The sequence below is a fragment of the Sminthopsis crassicaudata genome, chromosome 1, assembly GCF_048593235.1.
Source record: "Sminthopsis crassicaudata isolate SCR6 chromosome 1, ASM4859323v1, whole genome shotgun sequence".
Taxonomy (NCBI): Eukaryota; Metazoa; Chordata; class Mammalia; order Dasyuromorphia; family Dasyuridae; genus Sminthopsis; species Sminthopsis crassicaudata.
In genome coordinates this window covers 616,566,815-616,590,106 of record NC_133617.1, presented here as the reverse complement: position 1 = coordinate 616,590,106, position 23,292 = coordinate 616,566,815, and the positions used below count along the sequence as shown (strand labels likewise).

General features: G+C 35.9%; 1 protein-coding gene across 1 annotated transcript in view; it reads right to left on the bottom strand.

Moving 5' to 3' along the window:
• CCL28 (C-C motif chemokine ligand 28) overlaps positions 1-19,576 on the bottom strand; it is a 31,798-nt gene extending 12,222 nt beyond the window's left edge. The window contains 1 exon segment of the mRNA XM_074282561.1: positions 19,463-19,576. Coding sequence (XP_074138662.1) covers positions 19,463-19,526 — 64 coding nt within the window. The 5' untranslated portion in view covers positions 19,527-19,576.
• Positions 19,577-23,292: the final 3,716 nt, after the last annotated feature.

Here is a 23,292-nt window from a genome sequence, read left to right as displayed (position 1 = left end):
TACAGAGAAATTTATGCATCATATACAAAGTCAATATAAAGTGATTTTCAGGGATGGGAGAGCACTAAAATTTAGGGGGGGGTTAAGATCGGGAAAGAACTGGGTGGCAGATAGTGCTTGGACTGTGCTTTGTAGGAACCCTTTGTAGCAATTCTGTGAGGCATGTTAAGGCAGAGAACTGATGGAGCTAAGTGGTAGGAATATCCTAGGCTAAGGAACTGCAAGGGTAAATTCCAGAAATTGAGAAAGTATTCGTCTAAAATACATTCCCTTTGGGCCACTGATATCACTGCTCTATCAGAGATGTCAGAGATAGAGGGAAAGGACCCAATAAGACAAAAAATATTGTGAAAGTGTTCAATGTAATCAAAGAAAGGTAAATAAGATGAGGTAGACTTAAATAAAGCAGAAAATGAATTGGAGGAGATAAAAATAGAAACAAAGATTGGGTCTAGATTGGGAGGACATGAATGTCAGCTAAGTATGGATCTCATCTACAGATAAGGCATTGAGGAGCCAGAGAGGGTTTTGAGTAAGGGAATGCTCTGAATTAGTCATAGTGGTAAGAATGAAAAATTGACTTGGGAAAGTCAGCCAATTAGCACTGTCAGCCAATAAACATTTATTAAGGGGCAGAGAATCTCTGCCCTCAAGTAGCTAGAAGGAAACATTTGATTGAACCCCTTCGTTTGACAAATGAAGAAACTGAGGGTAGTTAAATTAGTCATTTCCCCAAAATACAAATTTTGTTATTCTGGTCAACGGTGCCCTCTAGTGGTTCAACAAAATTTATTTTCCTGCAGTTCCAAAAACAAACTTTACTTTCCCATAGAAGTACCAGACTGGACAAAGAATTTCAAAAAAGAGGGCACTTCTTTTAAAAGGGGGATACTTGTTGACTGCTTGAGAACCTTCCTAAGCATGAGGTAAAAGAGGCAGGAAAGTGTTTTACTATGTGCCAGGCACTTTACAAATATCAGATTTGATTTTCACACTAACCCTGTGAGGTTGGTGCTGTTATTATCCCCATTTTACAGTTGGCAAAACTGAGGAACAGGGATGATTAGTCACTCACTCTGGGTCATACAGCTAGTAAGTGTCAAATCCAAGTAAGGTTGGATTTGAACTCAGTTTTTTTCTGATTCCTGACCCAGTTAAATGGTTAAATGGAAGTGATGGGGGCACTGCAAGGTATAGAGACCATAGGAACATAACTATAGGCATATAGGAGAACCTTAAAAGAGAGTGGCAAGGCAGATGGTAAGGGCTGGTGGTGCTCATTGTCATTGAGAGGAACAGAACTGCTAGCATCTGAGCTATCCAAGCCATGAGAGCAGTGGGTTAGAATTAGGATTTGGCAGAAATTCCAATGTAGTCAGAGATACTTCATAGCCATGTAGATTAGGGCAAGTCATTTAGCCAATCAGCTTCCATGTCCTCACTTGTAAAATGGAGAGAGCATCTATTTATGGAGCTATAAAGATTAACCAAAATAATATAGGTAAAGTGCCTGGCAAGTCTTAAAGGATCATTTGAGGTTTTTCATAGTGTGGTCTTCATGTTGTTGTTATTATAGAAATAGTTCTAGAGGGGCAGCTACATGGTGCAGTGCATAGAGCAGTGGCCCTAGGAGGACCTGAGTTCAAAGCTGGCCTCAAACCTGGGCAAGTCACTTAACCCCAATAGCCTTACCAAAAAAAAAGTAATAATAATTCTGACACTGTTCATTTCATTCTTCATTAGTTTATAAAAGTTATCAAAACTATTTTTCTTTTTTTTTTTTTTTCTGAGGCTGGGGTTAAGTGGCTTGCCCAGGATCACACAGGTAGGAAGTGTTAAGTGTCTGAGACCAGATTTGAACTCCGGTCCTCCTGAATTCAAGGCTGCACCACCTAGCTGCCCCCAAAACTATTTTTAAAAAATATTACTGTTTTAACTGTTCTTGTTGTGCACATCTTATTCAGCATCTTTTCATGGTTCTTTGAAATAATTTTTCCCTCCTTACTTATGGGTATAACAAAATTCTGTTTAGCTACTCCCTGGATGATGGAAATATCCTTATTTTCCAATTTTTTAACATCACACACACACACACACACACACACACACACACACACACACAAAGGCTGCTACATTTGAGCTGAGTGAGTAGTCCAGGAAAATTTGTTTTTCCATTTTATCTCTTTGATTTGTTGTTTTTCCTTCAGTCTGGTCAACTGATTCACCAAAATAGAGAGTAGCAGAATTTATTTTTTTAATGAGCCTAGCACAGGAGGGAGTTCTCTGCCTTTCCTAATATCTCAGTGTGTACTTATTTTCAAAGGGGTAGAAGCCATTTTGTCTTCTATGTTCTTTCCACTGTCTTGCAATTCAGATATGAGAGCAACTGGTAATTGGGAACCAAAGGGAGAAATGTGGATAGCAACAAGAGAAGTGGTCCATTACGTCAAGAACTACCCCAAAGTCGCAATACCATAGCTGGAAGCTAGCATAGTCAAGAAAATTTCTGAATTTAAGAGTTCATATGGTAGCCTGGGATGAGTCAATGTAGTTACTGAGAGAAGGTAAAAGAATTGCAGAGACTACCTATAATTATGACTCCAAGTGGACCAGTATGTAAAAGATAATTTTTCTTTTCATGGTCCTGAGATGCCCTTTTGTCTTTTATTTCCATGAGTCATAACTATGTGAAGTCAAGATTCTTTAGGATATACCTAACAATCTGGAAGGGCAACTTGAAGAAGGAACAAGAGATGGTTGAAGACATATCACCAAAAAAGAATGTTTAGTCTATTTACCTTTTTTTTTTTTTTTTACTTTATTCATTGCACAATAAGTTATATAATCATATCAACTAAACCTTTGAACTGAGTACATAGAACTTGCAGTATGTGTGGGTCTCTGAGGTTGATAGACAATATATTTTGATTTTGATATTTTGAGCAACAGTTCATTTTAGTCTCAAGATTAATTTGGATACAGCCAATAAGTTAATCCAAGGTGTTCTGTGAAGCTGCCTATCCTACAAGTCTGAGGGTCCTCTGATGGCCACTGGGGATACTGCAGCAAGAAAAAGGCTGTATGACCTATGATAGTGCTTTCTAAACTTGTATTGGACTGATCATTTGCATTCCAACACTCTGTACCCTGACCCTAACATCACTGGTCTTCTGAATATGAAGGATGAACAATAACAAGGAATAATGATACTTACATTATTTATCCCACAGATTTGTGAGGAAAATATTTTAACTTTTGTTATGTAATGGACTTTGGCATTTACAAATTAAAAGCTTAGACTGACAAATTAAGATATTGGATTCCCTTACTAGATAATTAGCATGGTGCCATAGTACATTTCTATAGGTTTAAGGAAATAATATTTAAGCCATATAACCAAAAGGCCACATAGAAGCAGTAGGAGCAATGTAGGAGCTGTTGTTACTTCTGGAAGATTGTGTATGAGGATAGAAGATAGGAAGTAACAGGAAGCAAGACTCAAAAGGTAATTGGAATCAGATTCTGTAGAGTTTTAAACAATAGCTGAAATACTTTATTCTAAAAGCAACAGATAGCTACTGATATTGTGTGAGCAGAATAGCATCGTGGTTAATTCATTCAATAAGGTTAATTCATTCAATTATTAATGCCTTCTCTGTATGAGACCCTGGGCAAAGCACTGGAGTTACAAAACAAAAAGAAAACAGTACCTATCCTTGAGAAACTTTTATTCTGTTGTCAGAGAACAATATGAACATAGAGGAGACAATACAAAACACATACTGAATAAATAAGAAGTCATTTTGAGGGGTGGGGTGCAGCAGAAGCTATTAACTTGGGGAGGTCAAGATAGGCCTTTTGGAGAAGATGGCATTTGAACCAAACCTGGAAAGAAGATAATGAGATCCTGGGATACTAAGAGAAACAGGTGAGAAGAGAAGGCTTTTCCAGCAAAAAAAGGGGGGTCACCTGTGCAAGGGACAAGAGAGGAGTCAAAGAATATCTTGTATGGAGGACAGCAAGTGTTCCAGGTGAGTTGAAGAATAATGTAAAATCAATCTGGAGTAATGAGCCAGATTTTGAAGAATTTTAAATGATTTCCACATCTATAAAATATGAAAAATAATAGTGGTTAATGAGTGATATCTAGACTTGCATGTGAATTGGATTTAAATGTAAAATTGCACAAAGTCATCAACCTCACTGTCTCTTCCAGAGTTATTGAAGTCCAATGTAAGACAAAAGTCAAGATAACTGGCTCTGGATGTGGTAGATGACAGGCTCTAAGTCCTCCAATTTTCTACTTTTGCTGCCTTCATAGCCTGAAAGATGTACAAATGTAGAGATATTTCCATCCCAAATGTTCAAATGGACTATTTTGTGCCCAATCTATGATAGTGCCTTCTAAATTGTATTGGACTGATCATTTGCATCCAAACATACTGTACTTCAACCCTAACATCATTGGTCCTCTAAATACAAAGGATGAACCACAACAAGTAATAATGATACTTATATTATTTATCCCATAGGTTTGTAAGGAAAATGTTTTATTAACCTTAAAGTCCAATAGAAATATGAATTGTTATTTTCTTGCTTTTGTAATGGACTTTGGCATTTACAAATTGTTTTCAGGATGATTCCATTTTAATTGCTCATATATGATCATCATAAAAATTTTATCAGAAAAGTACATCAGGTGATTATCTGAATTTAAAAGAGGAGGGGATGAGCAATACCCTTTCCCCTATTCTTTTTGCTATTTCCCAATAAGTTCCTGGATTCCTATCAATTTGATGTTTCATTGTGTTTTTTTTTTCTTTTCTTTTTCTTTTTTCAGAACCACATTTGGAGTATTAAGTGGGTTGTCTTCAGGGTCATTCTGTCTTTTCGCGTCATCCTTCTAAGGAGCAATTTCAGTCCTTAAAGAGCTCCGAAGATGTCCCAATGTCCACAAACTATTAAAAATTATTTAGAAATAGCATGCATATCAGGATCAGTAAGAACTGAAAAGGATTTATGGAGGATTAAATTTAAATTTGCCCATGGAACAGTGATAAAATTACTTCCTCTCAAGCAGAAAAGTGGGGAAAAAAACTTTATATCCAAGGGTTCTGATGAAGGCCTCATTTCTAAAATATATAGAGATTGCTAAAATTTATAAGAATACAAGCCATTCTCAAATTGATGAATGCTTAAACAATATGAACACATAATTTCCAGATGAAGAAATGAAAACCATTTCTAGTCATATGAAAATATGCTCTAAAACACTATTGATCAGAAAAATGCAAATTAAGACACCTCAGATACCACTACACACTTCTCAGATTGGCTAAGATGACAGAAAAAAGATAGTGATGAATGTTGAAGAAGATGTGGGAAAACTGGGACACTAATACATTGTTAGTAGAGTTGTGAACTGATCCAACCATTCTGGAGAACTAGTTGGAACTATGCCCAAAGGGCTATCAAACTGTAGATACCCTTTGATTCATCAGTGTCTCTAATGGGCCTGTATTCCAAAGAAATCATAAAAAAGAGAAAAGGACCCACATGTGCAAAAATGATTGTAGTCGCCCTTTTTGTAGTAGCAAGGAACTGGAAACTGAGTGGATATCCATCAGCTGGAGAATGGCTGAATAAGTTATAGCATATAAATGTTATGGAATATTATTATTCTGTAAGAAATGATCAGCAGGATGATTTCAGAAAGGCCTGGAGAGACTTAACATTAATTGATGCTAAGTGAAGTGAGCAGAACCAGGAGAACATTGTACACAGCAACATAAAGGTTATATGATGATCAATTCTGATGGACTTGGCTATTTTTAACAATGAGGTGATTCAGACCAATTCCAATAGACTTGTAATGGAGAGAGACATCTGCATCCAGAGAGAGGACTGTGGAGATCAAATGAGGGTCACAACATAGTATGTGCACCTTTTTTGCTGTTTGCTTGCCTTTTGTTTTCTTTCTTTTTTTTCCTTTTTTGATCTTATTTTTCTTGTTCAGCATGATAATTATGGAAATATGTGTAGAATTTCACATGTTTAATGTATTTTAGAATACTTGAGGGCTAGGGAAGGTGGTAAAGAGAAGGCAGGAAGAAAAAATTTGGAACACAAGGTTTTGCAAGAGTAAAAGTTGAAAATTAGCTTTGCATACATTTTGAAAATAAAAAGCTACTTTTTTTTTTTTTTTTTTTAAAGAAAATGAAATGACTTCCTCTTGTGTTTGGATGTATAGTTTGAAACATTTTAAGATCCTTGAATTTTATACACCAAAGCTTTCCCAACTGTGGGATGTTGGGAAGGTTGAGGAAACAGCATTCTCAGGGAGGATGGGAAGGGAATGATGAAAATTATTTTTAATACAGTTTCTACATAAATACATCAATTTTTTTTCAATGAAGACAAAATTCAAATCAAACAAAAGCAAGATTAATACAGTGAATTCGCAGTGAATCGGGGAGGTTTTAGCTGCTCATCATCGTGATTTCCTTTTTTCTATGGTAATGTAAAAATGTTTTAAATTTGTAGTATGTAGACTTGGGCTTCAATACTGGGTTCTACCACTTAATACTGGGTAAGTTGGGACAAGTCACCCCTCCTCTCTGGGCCTCAATTGTAAAATGAAGGGTTAGGAAAGAAAGACATCTTCTCCATCTCAAAAACCTAACATCTCATGACAGTAAATGTAGTACAGCAATGATTTATGGTATTTATGATATATGTTCTTTTACTGTGAGAGGCTCAGTAGGTAGATAGCTGGTCTGGGAGTCAAGGAAACTTGAACTGGATACAAACAGGTAGCTAGGCTTTTTGATTCTGCAAAAGTCATTGAAGCTCACAGTGTCCCAGGCAACACTCTTAGGCTAGAAGTTGCTAAATTGATAGAGAATCATCTCATTAGAAGCTCCCTCTAAATTGTGATGCTGCTTCCCCAGGAGAGTGCACTGAGTTAGGGTAGATCACTGGCAGGGCCTTATACCTGGGGACATCTCCTGCTCACTCAGATTCCTGAAGGTAAAACCAGAGACTCATTCAATGATACAAATCTTGGCACAAGCCACCATGATTAAGTAGTCATTTTTCCTACTTGGAGATGTCCCTTTGTAGAGAATACTGGATCGGTAATCCTGATCTTGCTGAACATATCTCCTTTGTATTTTTAAAAAGCTAGTAGTTTAGAGGAATGTGTCCCAATGCCCTTATGTGCTGTGCAGTTTCCAAGTTCATATGTGTAAGATTAAGCAAGCTTAAATGACTTGTCCAGGGTCACATAGATTTAGTAAGCTAAATCTAAGGCCAGATTTAAACCAAGAAAAATGAGTCTGTCTCCAGGCCTGGCACTCTATCTACTGAGCTACCTAATTGTCCCTGTCTGATATATAGTACATCCTTAAAAATGGTCATTTTCCTTATTTATTTCCTTTCTATATGGATATTGTTGTAAAGGGTCAAAAACAAAACTAAGGCAATTTCACAAAATAAATGATAATAAAATCAGAGTTTTAAAACTAGAAAGGTCCCTATTGGCATCTAATCCAATCCTCTCATTTTGTCGAGGAGGAAATTGAAATCCAAATAGATACACGTCAGTGCCAAAAAAATTTATACCATGACAATATTTGTAAAGGCAAATGAATAATAGGCATAATATTCTGTAGAGAACTTCCAGTGCAGGTGAACATGATTTCTTATCTAATGTCACTCAATGGTTAAGTTGACTAGATTAGAAGTTAGAGGATACAGTTTAAATTTTGGACCGATACTTACCTTACAATCTATGTAATCATAAGCAAGTCACCTAACCTTCAGAGTTGAAGTTTCCCTTCTGTAAAAGAAGGTATTGGACTAAATGACCTCGCAGACCTTTCTTGTCTAATAGGATTTACAGTTTGATGGCATCTCATTTATAGTTTAATTATGTAAATAAATATATCACATTTATATAAGCTTTAAGGTTTGAAAAACACTTTCCTTGTAACAATCCTGTGGGTTAGATAATACAAGTATTATTAGCCATTTTAAAAAGGCAAGAAACTGAGGTCTAAGAGGTTAGATGAGTTGCCAAGAATCACACAGTGACTTGTCTAGACGTAGTAATCAGTATCACAAATTATGAGGGATCATCCCCTAGTGTATAGGGGCACAATGAATAGAGTACCAGGTCTAGAGTTAGGAAGATATGAGTTCAAATTTGACTTCAGACATTTGGTATGATACTGAACAAGTAACGTTACCCCTGTTTACCTCAGTACCCTCATCTGCAAAATGATAATAATCATAGCACCTACCTACCAGAGATGTTGTTTGGATTAAATGAGGTAATTATTGTAAAGTGTTTGGCACATAGTAAATGCCATGTAAATATTAGCTCTTAATATTTATACTGGACTTAAAGCCAGAATGACTTGTTTTAAATGGTAAGATAGTAGAAAAGAATGCTGGGTTTGAATCCAGCTCTGCCTCATCTGATTGACATAACTTTAGACACATTAATTAATGTCTCTGAGCTTCAGTTTCCTGAATTTGTGCTAGGGTTAACTTTTAAGGTTCCTTCCGACTCTTTATCTATGATCCTAAATACCAGATGGGCAACACTTGGCAAATCACTTAACCATTCTGAGCCTCAGTTTGCTCATTTGTAAAATAAAAATGTGGAACTTATTGATGTCAAAAGACCCTTTGAGCTTTATTTTTATTTTTCAGTTTATAAAAAATTTCAATATTATTTATTTTTTATAACGTTGGCGTTATACAATGCAGTTGTTTTTCTGGTTCTGCTCTCTTTACATCACTTCATAAAAATCTTCCCATGTCTTTTTGAAATCATATATTTCCTCCTTTCTTTTTTTTTTTTCTAGTGGTTTTTTTTTTATTATAGCTTTTTATTTACAAAACATATGCATGGGTAATTTTTCAACATTGACCATGTAAAACCTTCTGTTCCAACTTTTCCCCTCCTTCCCCCAACCCCCTCTTCTAGATGGCAGGTATATCAATACATATTAAATATGTTAAAGTATATGTTAAATACAATATATGTATGCATATCCATACAATTATCTTGCTGCTCAAGAAAGATCAGATCTAGAAGGAAGGTAAAAAAAAAACCTGAGAAGGAAAACAAAAATGCAAACAAAGAATAACAGAAAGAGTGGAAATACTATATTGTAGCTCACACTCATTTCCCATAGTTCTCTCTCTGGATGTAGCTGATTCTCTTCATTATTGAACAATTGGAACTGGTTTGGATCATCTCATTGTTGAAGAGAGCCATGTCCATCAGAATTGATCATCATATAGTATTGTTGTTGAAGTGTATAATGAGTGATGTCCTGGTTTTCAGCATCAGTTCATGCAAGTTTTTCCAGGCCTCTCTGAAATCATCCTGCTGGTCATTTCTTACAGAACAATAATATTCCATAACATTCATATACCACATTTTACCCAACCATTCTTCAATTGATGGACATCCATTCATTTTCTAGTTTCTAGCCACAAAGGACTTCCACAAACATTTTTAGCCCATATGGACCCTTTGAGCTTTAAAAAAGCTCTGATTTAGAGATGGAAGAATTGTTCAGCCCTCCAGTCCAACTTACTCATTTTTCAGTGAAGGAAACTAAGGTCCAGAGAGATTAACAGTTAATTAACAGTGAGCTCACTAGATTTGCAGAAAGAGGACTACATACTTAGAAGCTATTTAACTATAATCAAGTCACAATGCAGGTTCTCTCTTTATAAAAGAAGGTGTGATCTCACAGGCCCCTTCATGTGAAAACCTATGATGCCATGTCTTGGGGGATCCTCAAGAAGGTCCCTTCATGAGGCTGATCTCACAAAAGCCTAGAAAGACTTGAATGAACTGATGCTAAGTGAAATAAGCAGAGCCAAGGGAACATTGTACACAGCCACTGCAAGGTTATGTGATGATCAACTGTTATAGTCTTCATTTTTTTTTTCCAGCAAAGAGATAATTCAAGGCAAATCCAATAGACTTATGATGGAAAGAGTTATTCACATTTAGAGAAAGAACTATGGAGGTTGAATGTTAATCAAAGCACAGTAATTTCATTTTGTTGTTGTTGTTGTTTGTTTGCTTGTTTTTTTTCCCCTTTTGATCTGATTTTTTTTTTCTTGCATATGAGGATGAATATGGAAATATGTTCAGAAGAACTGCATTTTTCTTTTCTTATCTTTTCTTATCTTTTCTTTTGTTTTGCTGAGGCGATTAGGGTTAAGTGACTTGCCCAGAATCACACAGCTAGGAAGTACACAAGTTTAACTTAGATGACTTGCTGTCTTGGGGCAGGTAGGAGGAAAGGAAGAAAAATATGAAACACAAAGTTTTGAAAAGATGAATGTTGAAAACTAACTTTGCATGTAATATTAAAAAAATAAAATAAGATGTAGGTAAACTAAATCTACAATTAAAAAAAAAGGTTTCTGTATGGAAAGGTATGAGAATCATGAAGCTAAAAGTCAGAGGTTTTAAAGAACTGCCTAAATAAAACACAATCTAAATAAGGTCAAACTGTCCCTTTCAGCTTCTCTTCAAGTATAATAGGACATCCCAGTTGTGCAGAATAGTTTAGTATAGTTAACTCCAGGGAGGAAAGAATGCTGGACTTGTCAGGAAAGACATGGATTCAAATTCTGGCTTTCTCACCCTGTCACTTAACCTTAGGTAATCTACAATGTGGCCTTGGGTATGTTTCTTAAGCTCTATGAGGTCTGGTTTCCTTATCTGTAAAATTTGGAGAATGCTAGTACCATCAGCCTCACAGAGTTATTATGAAGAAAACAGTATGTGAATGTGAGCTACTGTGAGTTATTGTATTATTATTTGAATTAATGCAATTAATTCATATGAGATGATTGAAGGGTTTATATCTAAAGGGCTGCATTTTCAACTGTGTACCTTCAGAGAAGTGGCTTAAACCTTGCACTGAAGATTTTAAAATAACCTATATTTAAAATGAGAGGCTTATGGAACAATGCTGGGAGTCAGTCAAGCAACAAGCATTTATTAAACATCTATAATAATAATAATAACCAATATTTATGTTATTTACAAAGTGCTTTACATATGTTATTCTATATCATTACTCTGTGCTAAACATGGAAAAATAAATAGTCCTTGTTTTCAAAAAGCTTCCAGTAAAATAGGGAAAGAATGCAATAACTAGTTATGCAAAAAATTGATATAGTTTGTTGTTGTTCAATTGTGTGACTCTTCGTGACCCCATTTTTTGGCAAAGATACTTGAACGATTTATTATTTTCTTCTTCAGCTTATTTTACAGTTGAGGAAACAAATAGGGTTAAATGACTTGCCCAGGATCAAACAGCTAATAAGTATCTGAAGCTGAATTTGAATTTAAGACCACCCAGACTTGTCAATAACATATATCCCTTTGTATCAGGAAAAATTTAAACCAGTGCCTGCCCTTAAGGAGCTTACTTTCTAATGGAGGAAACAACATTTTATACATAAATGGTATACAAAATTATTCAAAATAGATACAAAGTAACTTTAGAGTAAAAGGCTCAGTAACTGTGGGGAGTGGTGTTTGAGCTGAGTCTTGAAGGAAGAAAATGACTCTAAGAGGGAGAGGTGACAGAAAATATTTCATTCAGGAAATGTTTTCCATGATTGAATGCAATGTTTTACATCTATAACCTATATCAGATTGTTTACTGAGTTAGGGAGGGGAGAGGGGAGGGAAGGGAAGGAAGGGAAGATAAAAAAAATAATACAAATGTTAAAAATTGTTTTTATATGTAATTTGGGAAAAACAAAATATTAAAAATGAAAAAAAGAAAAAATATTCCATTCATGGGGAACAACTAGTACAAAAACCATGGAGTTAATTGCTGGAATTATGCATGTGTGGCTAGTGTGCCTGAATCATAGAATGTGAGAAGAGATTGGAAGGATAAAAAGGGATCACTTTTTGAGGAGCCTTACCTGTCAAATAGAGTTGATATTTCATTGTCAGGGTAATAAGGAAAAATGGGAGTTATGTGAGTAGAGATGCAGTGATATGTTTATTTCAGATCACCTAGGCAGCTGCATGGAAGATAGATTAGAGAGGTAGAATAGAGGCAACTAGGCTAATTAAGTGGCCTTTAGAGTAATTTAGGCTAGAAGTAATAACATTCTGAATTAGGGTGCCAAGTACTGGAATGGAGAAAGACTCTCCATCTCTCTAAGAGATGTCATGAAGATAGAAATGGCAAAGGAAAGAGAAAAGAAGGAGAGAAAGGGAAAAGAAAGAGAAAGAGGGAAAGGAAGGAAAGAAATAAAAAGAGAGAGAGAAAGAAAGAGAGAGAAAGAGAAAAAGAAAGAGGAATGAAGGAAAAAAGAAAGAAAGAAAAAGAAAGGAAGATAGATACAAAGAAAAAAAGGGCTCCTCAAAGAAGTTGTTACTTATCCTTTGTTGTCTCTCTATTTGGGGATAGGGAGGAAGGTAACTGTAGATAGGTGACTTGCCCAGAGTCACATAGATAGTAAATGGTAAGTTTCTGGGTCTGAATTTGAACTCAGGCTTCCTGACTCCAGTACTAGTGCACTATTCTTGCACTGTCTAGTTGATCCTTGTCCTTCATTCTTTAAGATGACCATGACAGGGGCAGCTAGGTGGTGCAGCAGTTAAGAGCACCAGCCCTGAAGGCCTGAGCAAGTTGCTTAACCCTCTTTGCCTCAGTTTTCTCATTTATAAAATAAACTGGAGAACAAAATGGCAAACACTCTAATATTTTTGCCAAGATAGTTTGAGAGAGTCAGAATGACTGAAAAAAAATGACAACTACAATAAGAGAAAAGGAAGTAGAGATTGTTTGGGGTTTTTGGGTTTTTTTTTTCCAGAGAGTTCAGCTGAGAAGGTAAGAAAAAATATAAGATGATAAATAGTGGGAATTGGTCAGATCAAGTCGGTCTTTTTTTTTTTTTAAGTATGGAAGGATGTGAGAATGTTGTAGGCAGAAGAGAAAAAATCAATAGATAAGGAATAATTGGAGACTGGGAGGATCATTATGGGGACAATCTATTGGAGAAGATAGAAGAAGAGATGAAGGGTTCATGTAGAGGGGTTGGCCTTAGCAAGAAGAAGAGTCAGTTCTTTATTAGAGACAGTAAGCAAGATGCTGAAATAATGATCAATGATTTCAAAGGTATGTGAAATGGAGAAGAGGGAGAGAATATCAATCTCTTAGTGAAAGGTCTCTGATTCCTTAAGTCCTTAACTTAGAGGTTCAGAGAAGATAGAGGCTTAAAGAGAGAAGAACATTTAAAGGTCCTTCAGGGTTTTCTCTTGTGTCCTCTTCTCTTCTCCCTCTATACTACTTCACTTGGTAATTCATCAGCTCCCATTCATTTAATTACCATCTTTATGCTGATGATTCTCAAATCAACATTTCTTACTCTAATCACTAAGCTGACCTTCTACCTCATATCTTTCAAGTATCACATCTGAAAATTAAACATCCAAACAGAATTCAAGATTTTTCTCCCTAGACCTTCCCCCATCCTATACTCTCTATTATTGTAAAGAGCAATCATCCTCTATCTTCAACATAAAGAAGATCCAACTCACTTCCAGTTGATTAATGATGGACAGAGAAGGAACACTGGGAAGTGAATGTAAATTGTTAGCACTACTGTCTATCTACCCAGGTTACTTATACCTTCGGAATCTAATACTTAATGTGCAACAAGAAAATGGTAATTACACACATATATTGTATCTAGGTTATACTGTAACACATGTAAAATGTATGGGATTGCCTGTCATCAAGGGGAGGGAGTAGAGGGAGGGAGGGGATAATTTGGAAAAATGAATACAAGGGATAATATTATTAAAAAAATTACTCATGCATATATACTGTGAAAAAAAATTATAAAAAAAAAAAAGAGCAATCATCCTCTCAGTCCCTCAGGCTTACGATCTAGGAGTCATCCTTTATTTCTATTTCTCCAATTCCACATCAGATCTATTGCCAAGAGCTATATGTTTCATCTCTGCAGCATCTTTCAAGTACTACACTTTCTCTCCTCTGATACTGACACCATTCTAGTGCAGCTCCCCATTTCCTTACCCTTAATTACTGCAAAAGACTGCTGTTGGGACTACCTGCCTCAAGTCTCTCCTCACTTCAATTCATTCTCTATTCAGTCACTAAAGTGATTTTCCTAAAACACACGTCTGATTATGTCACCTCCAATCATTCAATTCATGTTGCCTCCAGGAGCAAATTCAAAATGTTCTGTTTGGCATTCAAAGCCCTTCGTAATTTAGCCTTTTCCCATCTTGACAATCTTCTAATTCCTTACTTCTCAACATATACCCTTTTGTCCAGTAACACTGGCTTCTTGGCTATTCTTGGAACAAGAAACTCCATCACTCAACTCCGGGCATTCTCTGAAATGGTATCCTTCTTCAATTCTATCTTCTGAATTCCCTATCATTTTTTAAGTTCCAAAAAAAATTCAACCTTCTATGGGAAGCCTTCACCAATCCTTCTTAATTCCAATGTCTTTTCTCTGTTAATTATTTCCTAATTATCTCATACATTGCTTACTTTGTATATATTTTCATGTTGTCTTCCTCCATTAGATTGTAAGCTCCTTGAGGTCAGGGACTGGGTTTTTTGTTTGTTTGTTTGTTTGTTTTTAACCATTTTTTGTATCCCTAGCATTTAGCACAATGTCTAGCAGATTATAGGCACTTAATAAATGCTTATTTAATTGATTGATCACTTGCTGTGATTATGGAAATAGGGAATTATAGAAGGATTTTCTTGCAGAAGAAAAGGCTTAGTTAAGTAATAAACATTTGTAAATAGACCACATCAATAATATGATTTCTAGCTCCATTCAATAATATATTATTAGCAGCAATGGAGGTTAGTAGGAATAATTCAGGGTTGGGGTTTGGCAATCATGATCAATTTACAGGACAATAGAACACGAGATTTAAGAGTAGAAGATAGTGCAGAGCTGACCTGGTTCACCAAGGGATCAAGATTCAGAAGGAAGAGAGTCTATCTTGACCTTGGAAAATACTGAAGGGATGGAAGGCCTGGAGGTCATGGCAAGAATGCAGAATAGAGTTAGAGATAGTAAAGCATAGGAAAGGTTGGAATGGTAAAAGATTATAAGCAGAGAAAGGAAATTTAAAGTTCTTGAAACCAGAAATGGGATACTGGGTGATGGCAAGATTGAGGGTAACCATTCCCACATATGGGCAGCTATGTGACACCATATGCATAGAATGCTGGGTCTGAAGTCAGATCGACTCAGACTCATCTTCCTGTGTTCAAATTCAGCTTCAGATACTTACTACCTATGTGATGCTGGACAGTTATTTAACTCTATGTCCTCAGTTTTTTCATCTGTAAAAAAAACTAGAGAAGGAAATGGCAAACTACTCCAGTGTCTTTGCCAAGAAAATCCTAAATGGGGTCATGCAGAATTGGATATGACTGAAATGACAGATCAACAATACAGTGAAAGAATAGATCATGACATTTGAGTAGATTGAGAAATTAAGTAGTTGGGATATTTATAGAAGCATCAACATGTACAGGAAAACTCCTAAATAAGAGAGCAAGGATCAGGATAAAGAGAGAGACAAACCTTAAACTCACTGAAAGGAGAGAGAATGTTCTAGGGGTCAGTAAGATATGGGTCACCAAGTTCTGGATTGGGTGATAAATTTAATACTGTGAACCTCAAGTGAAGGTGGAGGGTGAGATGGAGGGAGTCTGAAGGGGCAATAGGGAGCAAAGAATATTGACTCTTCCACTAGGACCACTGAATTGGGATATATTGGAGAAAATTCAGCCAGCATTGGAAAGGATGGCTAGGCATGCAATGTCATCTGGAAGAAGTTTCTCATGCAATAATGGAAAGTAAAAAAAAAATTAAAAAAAAAAAAAAAAAAAACAGAAGTAGAAGAACAGGCTCTACACTATGACAACATAAAAGGAAGAAGGAATGGCTAAGAAATCATGAGACTAAGAGGAGCTGGAAAGGTCTCATGATACATTAGCCACTGAAATTAATTTTTATGTAAATTTTTATTATATTTAGTTGATTGTATTGTTAGTTAATGTTAAGTTTTAAGTAAAATATTTAATTGAAAATAGATAGAAGATATGCATATTGATGCTTAGTAGGCATTTTTATCATTTTAATGTTAGTCTACTGGGAAAAGTCCGCCTCATCTTACCCCATAAAACTCTGCATGGTGATAAATAATGTTTTGCTTCAGGGCCACTTAAACTAGGAAGACATTTCTGTGACCTTGGAAGAATTTGTTGAGTCTTCGAGAGCCAGCAACCACATAAGCAACTTCTTCTGCTACAGCCAGAATTTACCCACAAGGCAATATACTACTTTTGGGCGGCAGTCAAGGTCTGTTTATGAGACTAGGTCAAAGGGTAAACCAGGTGCTTTCCAAAGGCTTAGACAGCTACACTGGTTTCTTCAGACCATGGATGAGTCACTTAGGTGCTATTTCTGACTATTATAATGTTTGTTATAGGGTGGTAATGAAATAATAGCCCCCAGCTGAAGCAATGAAAGTGCTTTTTTAAAAAATCAGCTGGCAGAGCTTGTCCTAAAATATTTTCTCTGGCTACTCCCCTGCGTTGACTGTTGAACCCTCTATCCCTGAGCACTTCATCCTTTCCTTGTCTTCCTCTCCTTCCAGACTCAAGGGTCAAAAGTGGTGGCTCTGACATCTGGCTCCAAAAAGACCTGAGATTCTTGCATACATATGGTCAGTCATAAATTCTACTCCTCCCATGACTCATATATAGCAAAATATAGAGGGCTCTACCTCTTCCCCACCCTTCCACATCCCACACTGATTCTCCTGTCTTTTTGTGATTTTTGTCTAACCTTCAACTATGACCTTAATATTCAGTTTAATGTGATTTTACTTTTTAAATGAATTTTTTTCAATGAACAAAAATTTATTTTCTCCTTCTTTTTTCATCCCCTACTCATTGGAAAAAAGGAAGAGATAATCCTTGTAACAATTCACATAGTTAATTTCCCACAAAATGTATTTCCACATTGATCACGTTCAAAAATATGTGTGTCTCCTATTTCTAGCTGAGACCTTTGTTTTAGGAGGTTTAACTTGACCTAGAACTCTGTGACCACAGAATGACAATGTGATATGCTCTAGCTTCTGTACTTATCTAAAGACAGGTCTCAGAGTTTTGCCCCTTTTGCCCCATTAGGCAGCTAGTTGCTTATTATAGCCCTTCCTCCTCAATTCATTATTATAGTATAATGGAACTCAGGATTTGGGTCAAATCAAGCTTTGTTCCTTTCTACTTTTATGACTGAACAAATCATATACCTTTCTGACTTCAGTTTTCTCATGTACAAAATGGCAGGGGGCAGGGGAATAGATTTGAACTAAATGACTTCTGAGGTCCTTTCTAGTTGTAAATTCTATGAATATTCAGATATATACATCTATACTTGACCTTCTCTGAAACCTACAGTCCCCTCCCTCTACTCCCCACTAGAATTCTTCTTGGTCTCACACTAGAAGAGACTGGATAGTCTCCCCTCTTTAATTCTTCCTGTCCTCCCTAATTTCTCTTTTCCAGATATGAGGTGGCATATAGAGAAATATAAATATATGTCATTTTAGGGAAACAATCTTTAGATAATGAAGCTATTCAACAAGATAAATTCAATGTAACAAACCTTATTATTTTTTTTAACTTCATCTACACAAACATATAATATTGAAAATGAGATCTAAAATCTCAGAAGGTATATTTATTCATTCTTATATTTGTCTATAGAGATTTTTCCCCCAAAAGGCTATATAGAGTCAGGAAGAACTGAATTCAAATCCTACCTCAGATACTAGTTGTGTGACCCTTGGCAAATCATTTAACCTCTGTCTGAATTCTCTCATATTTAAAATGAGGACAATACCTTCCAGGGTTGTTATGAGGATCAAGGGAGATAATATTTGTAAAGTGATTTGTAAACCTTAAAGTACTATGTAAATGATAGCTTATTATTATTATTGTTATTATTTTGAGCTCGTCTATGCAGACTAAAATCATTGTACTTTTCCAGCTATCAATTTGTTAGAAATTGGGTAGAAGATAATCTACTTAGTGAATGTTAGAAGGGCAACTTTAGGTTTTCTATTTAGCATTATGAGCAAGGAAAGTTTAATTGCTGTACCTTCACTAATAGCCAGGCCTTAAGTATCTGAAAATCATTCCCAAATGTCAATTCTTAAGACCTAAATGCAAATGCCAGTTCAGAACCTAGCCCTGCTATTTAATATCTACTCTATTCCATCTTTCCATGAATGATAAAAGCCATCTTAGCCCATCTTTCCCTTTCCAAAACTAGTTCCACATTTCAACTTCAAAGAATTTCTAGAATAGATGATGGTCAAGATCTGGGTTGCCCATGTTAAATATGCCAAGTCTGTCATTACTTCCAAAGAATACTAAGGCTTACAGTCAGAGGATCTAGATTTGAGCAACTTATTTGTTCAGTGACTCTAGGCAAATTCCTTAACTTCTCAAGGTTTCAGGTTCCTTATTTGGAAAAATGAGTTTTTCCTAAACAATCCCTCCCAGCTCCAAATCTATGCCACTGATATTTCTGTGAATTTTCAGGGAGTGGGGAAGCAAAATGCATGAAAAGCCTTTTTCTGCATGTCTGCATGAAGATTTTCTGAGATGCCACCAAGTACATGAATAAAGATAACATGGAGTAATTGGAAGAGCCCTATATTTAGTTTTGCAATTCTCTTCATTTCTTTAGACTTTATTTTTCTTCTTTTTAAAATGAAGAATTTGCAGAAGATGATCTCAATTCTAAATCTTTGGAGCCAAGATAAAGCACAGTCATGGGATCATAGATTGAGAACCAAAAGTAAAATTAGAAGTCAAGTTCTATACTCTCATTTTACAAAGGGGAACAATTGAAACAGAGAGATTGATCAACTTGCCCAGGATAACCCAGCTGACAAACGATTGAGAGAATTTGAACACATGTCTTTCTTTCTCCCAAGTCCAGTGCCCTATGAAACCAAGCTGTCTCACCAAACCTGCTCCTTTGATCGTTCCTCATCCTTCTCATCCCCCAACTCAAAGGAAAAAAGGCTAACTCTGTGGTATGGAAGGGCTGTCTCCTACCCCCTGGACAACGAGCTGGTGGCCTCCTGGTTTACAAGAAATAATGCAGCCCTCTCTGAAATTCTCTTCTAAGGGACTCCAGATTTCAACCTTATTCCCATCTCTCAGGTTAAGGGAAATAAAACATCAAATTTTACCCCAGGAGTCTTTCCTTTTCAATTCAACTCTGACCGGAGAAATCATAAGAATTTCCCTGTACTCCCTCTGACAAAGTAACCTGGCTTCTGGAGAAAGCCCAATGCCCCACCACTCACCCTCTGAGACCTGAATGACAAGGAGGACAGCGGCAGTCAGGACAGCTACTCCTGTTGGTCCCATTCCTCTCCCCTCCAGTTTCCTCTCCCAGCTGGCTTGCAGGAAGCAAGAGGCTTCAGGTGTGCCCGAGTCCAGAGGGTGGATGATGAGATAAGTGAGCTGAGCCCCACCCCCAGAGGTGCTACTGTCGTACATTTCTCGTATTTCTTTTCCTGAGGGAAGTTGGGGCAATCACTGGCCTGACAGAATTTGACAGAATTTTATACACACACACACACACACACACACACACACACACACACACACACACACACACACACACACACACACGAGATGCCAGATTGGAAAGTTATGAGAGATTTCGATATTAAAAGAATTATAGGACATGGATTCCCACTCTGGTTTTGGTACTTTCTAATCATATAACTTTGGGCAAATCACTTAACCTCTTCTCTGGGATTTAATTCAATATAACAAGTTTATTTTTTACTTCACCCACACAAAGACATAATTATGAAAATAAGTTCTAAAATATGTGAAGTAATTTTTTTCATTCTTATATTTTTAGAGGTTTGTTTTTGTTTTTTTTTTAAACTTATATGAAACAGAGAAATAGTCTTCTACTTTAAAAAAAATACAATTTGACTTGAGTTGGTTCTAAGTTTAAAGTCACTGTATTTTTCTAATTACCATTTCCTTTGGTGCTCATCTATAAAAAGGACTCTAAATCAATGATCTCATAATCATGAAAAGGCAATGACTGTCTCAATTTAATTTAACAAACATTGATTAAATGTACAATCTGTGTATATATGTACATATATATATACTGCAACTAGAGGAGTTATAAAGTTTAGAAATGACCCTCTCTTTACTCTTACATAGTCTAGTAAAGTGAAGAAAAATTCATTCTCAGAGAACTAGAATATATAAACATAGTAGAGGGTCATCAAAGAAAACATTACATCACAAAGTGGCAAGATAATTACCAGTTGGCAATGGGGAAGTCTATCTGTGGCTAATCTTTGATGATAAAAAGTCATTAACTATGCTGCCTTTGGAGTTTCAAAGGTGTGTCTACTAACCTAGGCACCCATGCTTGTAAGAATGTAAAATAAATCTTTCCTGCATTCAAAAAAAAAAAAAAAAGGCCATTAAATACTTAGAGATAAAACATATGTGCTTAGTAAAGCTTTTCTTTGGTTATTGCAATTTATTGGCTAAGAGAAATAGTAATTCTTAAGATAATAGACAAATGATGCTATGATAAAAAAAATAGAAAAAGATTGCCTCTGGCTCCATTAACATTTTATTTCACTGAAGTTTAATGCTATCTATTTTTTTCTTTTGTTCAGAGCTGTGATTTGGTCAATATAGAAACCACCTAGAATGAAATCCCCTCCACTACTACAGATTACTATCTCATCTATAATTTGTAGTCTTATAGAATTTCTTAGAGATACTTAGTTAAGTATCTTGCCTGTGATCATACATATGTCACAGATAAGACTGAAACATTGCCTCTGAGGGTTACCTAATATTGAACTTTTAAAAATTGTTTGGTATCCCCTTTTGTCTGTTTCTACAGAAGTACTTGCAAGATTAAAAATAAAATCTTTAGAATAGTTAAGAAAATTTGGCATACTTATTTGAGTCAGTGAAGGTGAAAATTTGTCATCAAAAGAATATGAACTAGGTGGAAGAAAGATAGAGTGATGGAAAAGATACTAAAAATCTTTATCTTACTTCAGAGCTCTACTCACATACTACCACTACCTTGTGAAGCCTTTCCAGATTTCCCCCACTCCCCATAGAGTATGTGCTCCACATCTTTAAATTACCTTGTATTTACTCCTCTGTGGGCATGTTGTAATCCCCATCTTCTACCCTACCCCTCTCCACCACTTCACTCCTAGTAGCATTTAAATTCTTTGAATCAGGAATTATTCCAATTTTTTATCTTTATTCTTTAAGCCCCTGGCCCAGGGCCCTGTATATATAAGCAACACTGTCAATTTTCAAGTTCAAAAGATTATGTCTAATTCATATGAGTTTTTCTTGTGTCTTTATAAGACAACTGCCATCTCTTTATTGGAGAAATGTTGTTTTGTGGAGTTTACCTCATTAAATCCCTCCACAATTCACTGGGGTTGTGATTCCAGGTAACACATAAGATCTTGATATCACTATTGTATTTACTTCTAAATCAGCATCATTATCTACCAATTAGAGCAGAAACAAGTTCCTTGGATACCAGAGGAGAAATCCTAAAAAGCATACATCCAGCTGTATCAGATCAGACCTTTTTCATGTCCATCTCCTTGGCCATCTTGATATTTCCTGCAATTTCCTGCATATATTCTATCCTCGCACTCTGCTTTCTACCTCATGACTTTGACATACTAATCACATCAGTATGAAATATAACTTCTGGAAAAGTATATCAATCAATTGTTTTGTGGATTAGCTTGCTTCCCTGTAACTCTCCAAAACCATAAAGCCTTTGGTCTGTCAAGAATGTCTCCTCCAATGTTATTGCTCTATAAAAAATAATCAGCAGGCTAATTTCAGAAAGGACTGGAAAAGACTTAAATAAACTGATGCTAAATGAAGTGAGTAGAATCAAGAAAACATAGTACACAGCAATAACAAGATTATGTGATAATCAACTCTGATGGACGTGGCTCTTTTCAACAATGATTTAATGATTTCTAGTACTAGAAAGTTGTCTGGAGTAGAGGACAGATTAAATGATTTGTCTAGGGTCACACAGTCATTACGTTGGAGGTGGAACCTGAACTGAAGCCTTCCTTTTTCTGAGGGCAACTTTTTGTCCACCGCATCATGCTGCCTTGAGAGTCTTTGAAGTTGTACAAGAGGAGGACCCTAGCACAATATTACTCTCTGAGCTCTAACATGGTGTTTATCACAGAGATGACCAAAGGAAGATAACACAAGAAGGAAAGGAAAGTCAGGGATACTGAAGACCAACTTTGACTACAGAATCATTTTGTATGGAAAAGTGAGAACAGGAGGTTTTAGAGGAATCACAAGATAAAAACCATTGAAAAGAGCAATTAATCTAAAGCTAGATTATTTAGTGTGATTTTTCATCTTGAAAAGTTCTTGGCAAAGGATAACATAGAAGCTACTAAACGTTTTTCTTACAAGAGGAAGCCAAATAATTTCTATTTAAAGGAAATGAAATGTAAACTTTCCATTGGCACAAGCAGATACATTATTACAATAGGCATCTTTTGTTTCATACTAGGTATGACTGTTAAGGGTTGGATGAGAAAGGAATAAGGAAGGTGATTGTGTAATAGAGAACTGAATAAAATACACAGAATTATTCAAATGAAGCTCCCTTTCTGCTGTAGTTAGAGAGTTGGAGGTTTTAGTTGAGGTTTTAGTTTAGAATGCTTTGCTTCCTTCAAAATGCCACCTCTGAGGGCAGAGGCAAGTTTAATTATCTTTTATCCATTTCCCTAAATTAATGTATAGGGATTATGTATCCAGCCCCAACCACAAGGGTCCCTTAGTAACATGATCATAGTTTCTAACAAAGCCTTTCTTTCTGTGTTTCACTTTTGATCGTTTTGACTCATCTGAAACTTAAAGAATTACTATGTATTATGCATTGCATTTTCATCTTGTATTTCTTTGAGGATGATGAATAAGAATTCTTCTATTCTGTTGAAAATAAGGGTTATATGTTGAATTTCCATTAAAATGAATAGGATAGAAATTAGAATAAAGACCAACAACTGGATTTGGAATAACTCTCAAGGTCAGAATGGTGGAGGAAGAGGGATTATTAGGAAGTAAT